This window comes from Lacerta agilis, chromosome 5, assembly GCF_009819535.1.
Source record: "Lacerta agilis isolate rLacAgi1 chromosome 5, rLacAgi1.pri, whole genome shotgun sequence".
Classification (NCBI taxonomy): Eukaryota; Metazoa; Chordata; class Lepidosauria; order Squamata; family Lacertidae; genus Lacerta; species Lacerta agilis.
In genome coordinates, this window is record NC_046316.1 from 95,656,021 (window position 1) to 95,666,042 (window position 10,022).

Genomic DNA, 10,022 nt, shown 5'->3' on the forward strand with positions numbered 1-10,022 from the left:
CGTTGGAAGTTTTTAAGCAGAGGTTGAATGGCCGTCTTAGAATCCTAGAATTGTAGAGTTTGAAGGAACCCCAAGGGTCATCTAGCCGACCCCCTGCAATGTAGGGATTTCAACTGAAGCATCCCAGACAGGTGGCCATCCAACCTCTGCTTAAGATGTCAGGGGTGCTTGTCCAAAGTGGGAGAGGAGGCCCTTGGGAGCCGGCCAGACCCCAGAGCTAGGAGCACCGGAAGCTGCCTGTGCCAGACCAGGGCAGACCACCAGAGCAGCAGGGAAACTGAGGCAGCTGGCTTTAAATCAGCTTTAATAGATGCCAAGCTCCTTCCAGTCCCTGACTGTAAGCCCCCCGGGAGCTCAGAAGCCGAGCGGGTGAGCAGCCACAACATCTCCATTCTTCACCACGGCATCGGAGATCAGCTTCATGCTGGCAAAGGACTCCTCCCAGGCCAGCGAGTTGGTTTCCCGCAGAGCCTGGCGGATGCGCTGGAAGGCCTGTGGGGGACGCAGGAGGAGCCGTCACCCACCCACGCGGGAGATCAGTCACGGCCACACGACACGGGGCGGCAGCTACAGGCACCCGGGGCATTGCCAGGCCTACAGGCAAAAGCTGGCAAGGGAGGGATGCTCTGGGTCCTTCCAGCCTGGGCAAGAGCTGGCGCAGATGCTGGCACCCTGTGAGCCACCTTGTTCTCGGCCCCAGGGGAGGCCCATCACCAGTGAGGCTTCATCCAGGCCAGCGGAAGCTTCAAAGAGGCACAGCCAGGTGCTCTGGCAAGAGGCCCAAATAACTCCCTGCAATTATGGCTAATTGAGGAGAGAAGCATTTCACACCTGGTTACATCCTGCAAGGCTCAGCTCATGCCCTGCAGACTGGGAGGAGGAGGAATGGATCACCCGGCAGGAAACTGGGGCTGGGGGAAGGGCAGCCAGGAGGAGGAAGGTCAGAAACCAACCCAGAGTCTGGGTCTGAGAAGCCTCTGTGGGGCCAAGGCAGAGCCAATTGTGAGAGAGGGGCCAAAGGGAGGACATGGCTGAGCCCAGGCGGAGGAAGGGGCTACAGGGGGTCCTCCTCCCACCCACCCCCCTTGCCTCATGGCACCACGTCCGACACAAGAGCTCCTCATGCTGCGCTGCCGGTTGCTTCAGCGAAAGAGAGCGGCTGGCCCTGGAAGAAGAAAGAGGGAGCAAGGGAAGGCCAGAGCCCAAAGGAGAGGAGCCCAGAGCCAGAAACAGGCCCCACCTGCAAGGTGCCCCCTAAATTGCAGAGCCTGGGGACAAACCGTGGGCCCCTTTGTTCTCGCCCTGCAAAGGCAGACTCCGTACCTGGAGAGAGCCACAGCCATGGCATAGATGTCGATGGCAGCGTCCGCCACGCGCTTCAGGTGGAACTGCTGGTCTGATGGAGGAATGGGGGGGGGGGCGTCAGGCAAGATTTGGGAAAGTGCCTGTTGCAAAGGGCAGCTGCCCTGGCCTCTGCTTATCACTCCAGAAATTGCTACGGAGGTGAGTTTGCTTTTGCAGGCAGACTTGGATTATCCCCCCCCCCCGACCCATGACACAGCAGACACTGGACCTGCCCCACTGTGTGTTCCCCCAGCAGCCCTTCCCAAGAACACCCACAGAAAGTTGTGGGGCCTGGCTGGTCCCCCACGTTTGACAAGAGGCATCCACGCCCCACCTCAGAAAGTCTGGCTGGGGTCTCTCCCCTTCCTGGTCAGGCCCTGCTCCCCATGGCTCCTGATCCTGGGAGGGCCTGCCTTTTGTTGGGGGGCAGGGAGGGTACCTGCCACTGCAGCTCCGTATTTCAGCAGCAGACTCTCAACCGCTTCACCAAACAGATCAATGGCCTTGGTGACCTGGATGGAGGAACAGCAAAGGGCAGGGCTAGCCTGGCATGCACACACCCACTCCGCCCCCCAGGCTGAAAACAGTCGATGGGGGCCAGCAGCTCTTCGTTTACAGGCCCCTCCCACACCCTGTTTCTCCATCAGCTGCTCTTTGCATATTTACAGTACCTGCAGGCACAGAGATGGCATCACGGAAAGACCAGGTTAAAGAACCAGCTGGAAAGTAATGCTCCTGTGGGTCAGAAGCCTCAGCCCCCCACCCCTGGGGGACAACATCCACCTCTCAGGCAGCCTGCACTTCTGGACCCTTTAGCGTGAGAGGAGCTTACCCTTCCAGGCACCACCTGGGAACAGGTGTGGAGGGGACTCTGGCACCCTGCTCTGGAAGAACACCCCATGCAGACACCCACTTAGGGCAGGGGTGGGGAACCTTCAATCCATGGGCCCACTTCATCCTGCCAAGGGGTCTCATTTGACCCACATTCTTCTCAAGCCAGGCCTACCTGCACATCAACTGATGTCACTGGGAACATCAGCTGATGGGTGGGAGAACAGGGAAGTGGAGCAGGCAGCCAAGGCAACAGGATTCAATTTCTGCTCATCAGCCGATTGTTAGGAGTTAAAACCCTTTGCAAAAGCACTCTTTGGAGCAGCTCTGTCCTTCTGAGACCATCAGGGCAGAAGCAGGAAGAGCAGCCTGTATCTTACAGGCTTAGTTCTGCTATCTGCCACACAGACCCCCACCATCACCACCACCACACACCTGTCCACTTAGAGAAAGTGCCCAAAGCTGCTCCAAAGAGTGCTTTTGCAAAGGGCTTTAAGGCAGCCCCAACCACGTCAAATCTGGCCCTTGAGCCTGATCCAGATTCTGTGGGCCATTGAGCCAAAAAGCTTGTCCGACTTGGGGTGTCCTCTTCACTGGCACAATGGAAAGAGGAGCTAAAGTTGCAACAGCGTCTCAGGATAGGCTCAAAGGGGGACTTGATGCTTTTGAGGGGACCAGTTTTTGCTGGCAATGTAACAAGTGTCTCCAAGGTTTGCTTCTTGCCAGCCCATGGATCCAATCACAGCTGTGCTCCAAACTCCTTTTTATCCCATCATGATGTCTCACCAGAGTCGCACAGTCATCCAGGTCTGGGTGAACAACGCCCTGCAGAGACAGGCCACTGGGAAGCCCAACTTTCCTGCAGTGGAAGGAGAAAGGAAAGGAGACGGGCAGAACTTGGAAGGGGAACAGAACTGTCAGTTGGACATTCAAGATAGAAATCAGAAGGTGGATGGAGAGCAAACCAGGGAGTCTGTGGGCTGTCAGACCAGAGGGTGAAAAACAGTAAAAGCTCCAGTCTATTTATCTACTTGCACTTTGATGTGCTTTCGAACTGCTAGGTTGGCAGGAGCTGGGACAGAGCAATGGGTGCTCACTCCGTCACAGGGATTCGAACCGCCGGCCTTCTGATCAGCAAGCCCAAGAGGCTCAGTGGTTCAGACCACAGCGCCACCCGCTCCCCCTCAGACCAGAGGAACACCCCAGGCACCTACTTCTGCCCCCAAGCTGGACATGGGGGGCTCACAGTCCCCAAATAGCCCCAGACGTGCTCCTCACCGTTTGGCTCTCATGACAATCTCCTTGCAGAGGGCTTCCACCTTCCCTACCGGATTGGAGAGGGACTTCTGCAGGCGCTGCAGCTCCTCTCCAGCATACTATGGGCAGAGAGAGTCGCCTTGCTCAAAGGAGGTTCAGCCCCAAGGCTGTTTCTGCAAAGCAGATGGGAGTGGGGGGGGGGAACCCACCCCACCCCTCCTGTTCCCCCCCCCCCGAGTCTTTGGGTCAAGCTGGAGCCCTGCTGGGGGGTAGAGGGCAGAGGGAGCTGGCTCAGAGCAGAGGGCAGCTCCAGCCCATGAACTGGGGAACTTCCTCTAAGGACCCACGGACAAGCCATGGAAGAAGGGGCAGCCCAGCAAGGAAGGGTTGCTGGAGAGATTCTGACCTGGCTCAGGAAGAAAGCTCTGCCTTGGACTCCTTTGGGCTTCTCAGCCTCCACTAGAAAACAAGACTAATGGAGGCCTACCTCTAATGGGCTGAATATGGTGCTGGCAAAATGACAACTGTCCAGGACATCTGCCTGGGCTCCTGGTTCCCTCCTGCGTGGCTCTGATTGCTTTCTCCCAGCCTCCACAGGGTGGGAGCCACCAGCAGCCAGCCAGCCAGGCAGGCAGGCAGGCAGAGGACCATGGCTTAGGGGGCAGAGAGTACAGGGTTCCACCCCCCATAGCAGCATTTCCAGGTATGGCTGGGAGTGTCCCCTGCCTCAAATCCTGGGGAGCCACTGCTGCCAGTCAGTGTAGGAAGTGCTAAGCTAGATGCACCCCAGGAAGGCAGCTGCTTGCGGTCCTAGCACCATCTAATGGCGGGTCCTGGGGGCTTTGATTGACGCTTGTGGCAGCCAAAGAGAGGCTGAGTGAATTCTGAGAAGGCCAAGGAGGTGTCAAGGCAGGCGGGCCAGAAGGCAGGGAGGGCAGCCTTCCTGAGCAGGCCAGTGGGAGGGCAGCCCTGGTGAAAGGCCGGAGGGGGGGGGGCTCACCTTCATGCCCCCCAGCGCCACAAACAGGCGGAGGATGTCGTTGGTGCCCTCAAAGATGCGGAAGATCCTTAAGTCTCGCATGACTTTCTCCACTCCCGTCTCCTGCGCAGAGGAAGCAAGGTCACTTCCACCGGCCTGAGGCTCTTGCCTGGTGGGGGCCCAAACGAGCCCATCCCTGCAAGCCCCCCACTCCGCCCCCCTCTCCCCCCCCCGAACCCAGACAGGAGCACTGACCTTCATGTAGCCCATCCCGCCCAGGATCTGGATGGCTTCATCAGTCACTGTCCAGGCTGCCTCCTGGGGATGGAAACAGCCCAAGGCACCAAGGGCAGCCTCAGCTGATCTGGGGCCACCACCCCAAAGGCCTTGCTGACCAGACAGGTGTCCCCTCCGGGGCCTGAAGCCAGCAGGCCGGGGGGGGGGGGAATTCAGAGTCAAGGAGTGCCTCCTCAGGAGCTCCAGAGGGTGCCCCCCCAGCCCACCCCCAACTCATGTCCCACCCCCGCGAGGCCAATTAGTTTCTGCCTAGCAGATGGGGTGGGCCGAGGGATGGAGGCTTCAGAGTGCCGGCCTGGCTTCCTTGGAGAGACATGCCCCCCACTGACCCACCCAGTGGCAAACTGCATGCTCCGCTACAGCGGGGGTGTGGCGTGTGGCGTGCATCCTGTGGGGGGCCGCCATGATGGCCCCCTCCTGGAATAGTGGTGCCGGGGCGGGGGTGGTCCACTCCCCCTGCACTCCCGTTCCTCCGCCAGGGGACCCACCCCACCCCACCCACTCACTGAGGCAAATATCTTGCTGATGGCAGCCTCCAGGCGGTAGTCGGGCACCTTCATGTCCATGTTGGCGCTCAGCACGTAAGCCATGGCCTGGAAGGGGCGGGCAGAGGAACCGCTGGGCACACGGCAGTGGAGGGGCTTCCAGGAATCCCCCCAAGGCGCTGCCGCCTGTTCCCGCCCCCCCCCCAGGCCAGGACCCCCCCCCTCACCTCGGTCACATAGAGCAGCATCGCCATGCGCGCCAGCTTCTCCTGGATGGTGCCAAAGCGGCTCAGGGTGCTGCCGAACTGCTGCCGGTTGGCCGCGTGCTCCACCTGCGGGCGGGGCGGGTCAGGGCAGGGCCGAGGCCTCAGCGCGGGCGCTGGTGGGCCGCTCCCTCCCTCGTTCCGGCCCCCCGACGGCAGGCCCCGCTCACCGCCTTGCGGAGGACGCCGCGCATGGTGCCGGCCAGCGCCGAGGCCATCCCGAAGCGGCCGTTGTTGAGGATGTGCATGGCCACTTGGAAGCCGCGCCCCACGCCGCCCAGCAGGTTCTCCGCCGGCACCTGCACGCCGTCGAAGTGCACCTCGGCCGTGTTGGAGCACTTGATGCCCATCTTCTGCTCCGGGGGGCCGCTGAGAGGGAGAGCGGGGCTCAGGACCAGGAGGCGCAGGGCAGCGCGGCGCGCTCGGCTCCATCCCGGTCCCACGCGCAGTCGACGGCACAAGCAGCCGCGCCCCTTCAGGCTCCTGCGCCGGTGGCTGCGAGCCAGGGGCTAGGGATTCGCACTCTGCACGTGTCCCGACCGAGGCTCTTCCCTCCTCCCAAGTTCCGCCCAGCACCAGCCGGACCGTGGCCGCCCGTTCAGGCACCTCCAGGTGCAGCTGCTCCCCTCCTCGCCGCCTCCCGCGGGGCTCACCTGGTGACGCCCTTGAAGGCCCTCTCGACGATGAAGGCCGAGATCTTGTCCTTCTCCTCGCCCGTCGTCACGTCCTTGACGCGCGTCTTGGCGAACACCGTGAAGATCTCGGCGGTGCCGCCGTTGCTGCAACCGAGAGGAGTGAGCGAGGGCGCGGGGAAGCCCGCTGGGCCACGCTGGGGAGGGGGGGGATCCGGATCCGGATCTGTCCCTCACCTGATCCAGATCTTGCCCCCATTGAGGGTGTAATAGCGCTCGCAGGGACTGAGCTCCGCCGTCGTCTGGATGGAGGCCGCGTCGGACCCGCTCGACGGCTCCGTCAGGCAGAAGGCCGCGTAGACCTCGCCTGGCGCAAGGAAAGACGAGGCTCATTCGACGAGGCGACCCGGCCGGCGGCCTCCCGGTACTCTGAGAGCCAGCCAGCGCCCCCTCTGCGGTTGGGCGCGGCCGTCCCCGGGCCTCTGGGTGGCGGCTAGGCTGGCCTCTCACCCCTGCGGCTGCTCGGCGGAAGGAGACCCTACGGCTCCCGCCCGCGTCCCCTGCCTGGTTTGCGCTTCCGACAGCGCGGCTGCCCTTGCCGCCCCGGCAGGTCTCATTTCAGGGCTGGGGGGCCCTGCCACGACCCCCGGGAAAGAGCACACACGCCTCGCCCGCGCGGGGTTGCGCCAGTTGAGCGTGGAGGGGGGAGCCCCCACCGTCTTTCCCCTGTGCCCAGGCCCATTTCCCCACCTCCCCAACCTTGCCAGGAGCCCCTCGCCATCGCCTCCACTCCACCGAAAAGGCTCCTAAGCCCCCTTGTGCCTTTTCTGGGGGGCGGGGGGGGGGAGAGAGGTTGTCTTACCAGTTGCCAACTTGGGCAGGTATTTCTCCTTCTGGCTTTTTGTGCCAAAGAGCAGGATCCCCTTGAAGCCGATGGACTGGTGGGCACCGAGGGCAATGCCCACCCCGAGGTCGTGCATCCCGACCACTTCCACCATGCGGGCATACTGGGGGGTGAAATGCTCTGAGGTTGGCATCACATGGGGCAGCCAGCCATTTATTCACCCAGCCCCACAAGGCAAAGATGGAGGAGGGGTCTCCCCTTGGCCCATCACACCTGGAGCATCAGTGCGCACCCCCACGTGCTCCCACATCTCTGTGTGGGCAGGGGCTGCACGAATGGGGAATTCTGGCCCCTTCTCTGCCTCACCCCCCCCCCGCTCCATATCAAAGGCCTCCTCCTCCTCCACAGAGTCCCATGGGACCCCCCCCATCAGTCCCTCTCACCTGCGTGTTGGTGAGCCCGATGCCCCCCAGCTCCTCAGGCACCTGGAGGCCAAAGCAGCCCATGTCCTTGAGGCCGGCCAGGGTCGTCTCCTCAATGCTCTCCAGTTCCTCATTGGCAGCTGGGTCGTTCACTTCCTGCCCACAGTTTGAAAAGAACAAAGCAAAGGCAGACCCTCCCCTAAGGCCACTTTCCCGTGGCAGGGAGTTCCAGGGGAGATTTGGCCTAAAGCAAGAGGCCTCCTTCTAGGACTGGTTTGCCAAAAAGAAAAAGGAGGAAAGAGAGAGTTGTCTTCTGATCCGAAGAGTCTTTCCAAGTTAACAGCTGTGGATACATTTGGAGTCAAGAATCTAAGGGGCAAATCACTCAACATCCAAGACGGAAGAATTATGTTTTGTTTTTTAAAGGATTTCAAAAGTGAAATCTGAAAAGGTGAAATGACACTTTTGCCGGATTTTGCACATCTGAGCAATGTTTTTCCAGCTTTATACACTTCCCTCTGGGGCTCCAGGGCAGGATTTGTTCTTGTGTGGACAAGTGCCCAGATGTGCCCTCTCAGATGCCCACCCAATCTTGCTACGCACAGCTGCCCAAGGCACCCAAAGACGCTGGCTTAGTTTGGCAAAATGGAAACTGCAGGCCTGAGGGTGTTGGCTGCAGCCTCCGCCTCCAGCCTGGGAAAGGTGTGAGGGAGGAGACCTTGGGTGGGGGGGGGGCCTCAGCGGATCCATCCCTGGCGGAGGCCCTGAGGAGCCCCCTCCTCCTCACACTCACTAACCTGGAAGAAGCGGGTGCAGGGATCCACCATGGCCTGCAGGGACTGCGCTTGCTCCTGGGAGAGAACTGGAGGGGACAGAAGACTGGTGGGTCATCAGGAGGATCAACCCCCTCACCCCACCCCCTCAGAGAGCCCCACTGGACAGAGAGCAGCAGCCCCTCCCGGCTGAGGTGGCTCCCACTGCTTACCTGAAGGGAAGGGGAAGACGTTTTCGGGGGCCAGGTGCCCGTTGAATATGTTTGTGACAAAGGATGTGGATTCCTGAAAGAAAAGGAGATGCTTCCTGTAATCCTGTTTGGGGTGGCTGGCAGTGGCACAAGGGAGGAGAACTTCCTCCTGGCAGCTTCCAGTGGGTGTCAGGACCCCTCCTCCCTCCATCTTGTGGAGGGGGTGCTTTTCTGCATCATTGGTCCCCTCATGAGCCTCAAGGCCGCCTTGAACCCGCTTCCCACCTCCTTCCAGAGCACCTGCCCCAGCTGTTTGCCCAGCATGCCTTCTCTCAGGGTGGGGGCAGTCAAAAGGAGTCCTCAAAGCTCCCAGGCAGCCTCACTCAGGCCAGGGACAACGCAAAGCAGGGCTGAGTCACAACAGCCCCCATTCACCTTGTTGGCATGGCTGGAATAGCTCACTTTCTGGTCAGGCACAACATAGGAGGGAGGCAGCAGCCTGGAAGAGGAGGGGCAGGAAATATGGGGGTCAGGAAATCACTGAGACACCCCCCCCGCAAGCCTGTGCGCATTTGGTAGGCAGCCCCTGTCCCCCATGAAGCCAATGAGATGCAGCAACCAGCTCAGACCTCTTTGCCCTCTGAGCTTCTCAGGTAGGCTGAGGTACAACAGTAGGCTTGAGTAGCTCCTGCCAAGGTGAGGGGAGTGACCTAGCTAAGCCTGGCAGGACGGCTGACTATGGCATTAACCCAGGGGTAGGCAAACTAAGGCCTGTGGGCCAGATGCGGCCCATTCGCCTTCTAAATGCGGCCCGCAGACGGTCCTGGAATCAGTGTGTTTTTACATGAGTAGAATGTGTGCTTTTATTTAAAATGCATCTCTGGGTTATTTGTGGGGCATAGGAATTTGTTCATATTTTTTTTTCAAAATATAGTCCTGCCCCCCACAAGGTCAGAGAGACAGTGGACCGCCCTGCCCCCCCCCCGCCTGCTGAAAAAGTTTGCTGGCCCCTGCATTAACCCCTTCATACATTCATCAGACTCAAGCATGCTGGTTATATGAGGCTGTTCACCCCACAATAAGCTCTGTTGTGCCCTGCCAAGACCAGCAGCCCCTGTGCCAGGTCCCTCCCCCACAGCACATGGCCCAGAGCGCCCTCCTTCCTTGCCTTATTCATCCTGCAGTGACTTAGAGGGGCTTCTGCCCCCCTGCCTTTGTTTCTGCTGTGCCAGGCATACCTGAGGCTGGATTTGGCCCACAGCTGTCTCCACCACTTGAGCCCCATCCCTCGCTGGATCAGCTGCAACATCCTCTCTGCTTGCGGAGGTGGACCGAGATCAGTGGCACAGAGCACCTGCTTGGTATGCAGAAGGTTCTGGGCTCAGTCCCTGGCAAGATCTCCAGGGGCGGCTGGGAGAGTCGCCTGCCTAAAATCTTGGGGAGTCATTGCTGCCAGTCAGTGAAGACAACATGGAGCTAGATGGACCCAGTGGTCTGCACTGGGTCTATGGTAGTTTCCTAGGGAAAGCAGAAGGGGGGGGCAGATATATGGCTGTCCCCGACTGCTGCCCCTTTCTGTGTAGCCCCTCCTTTCCTGCATCTTGCTTTTGAAGCAGCCCCTCTCACCCCCTGCCAGGTCCCCTCCCATAAAAGGGCAAGGGGGAGATTATTATTTCCTTGCTGGATCAGACCAAACCAGCCCCT

General features: G+C 60.4%; 1 protein-coding gene across 1 annotated transcript; it reads right to left on the reverse strand.

The window, feature by feature from the left end:
• Positions 1–354: 354 nt before the first annotated feature.
• Positions 355–9,642, reverse strand: LOC117046412 (very long-chain specific acyl-CoA dehydrogenase, mitochondrial-like). The gene is made up of 19 exons (XM_033148216.1): positions 9,557–9,642; positions 8,754–8,817; positions 8,340–8,412; positions 8,152–8,216; positions 7,376–7,618; positions 6,951–7,095; positions 6,326–6,455; positions 6,110–6,235; positions 5,627–5,825; positions 5,421–5,525; positions 5,215–5,301; positions 4,667–4,729; positions 4,433–4,534; positions 3,454–3,551; positions 2,962–3,034; positions 1,784–1,856; positions 1,324–1,396; positions 832–1,165; positions 355–492 (listed from the first exon to the last, which is right to left on the reverse strand). Exons 1-19 carry the CDS (start codon positions 9,625–9,627, stop codon positions 355–357), a joined length of 2,262 nt encoding a protein of 753 aa, XP_033004107.1. The 5' UTR covers positions 9,628–9,642.
• Between the last annotated feature and the right edge of the window lie 380 nt (positions 9,643–10,022).

Excerpts from the sequence above, each read along its gene's own strand:
- LOC117046412 (XM_033148216.1), bottom strand. The coding sequence starts at position 9,627 with ATGTTGCAGCTGATCCAGCGAGGGATGGGGCTCAAGTGGTGGAGACAG. Across the intron at positions 8,413-8,753 it reads ATTCCAGCCATGCCAACAAG|GAATCCACATCCTTTGTCAC; the intron begins GTGAATGGGGGC and ends CTTTTCTTTCAG. Across the intron at positions 4,535-4,666 it reads GCGGGATGGGCTACATGAAG|GAGACGGGAGTGGAGAAAGT; the intron begins GTCAGTGCTCCT and ends TCCTCTGCGCAG.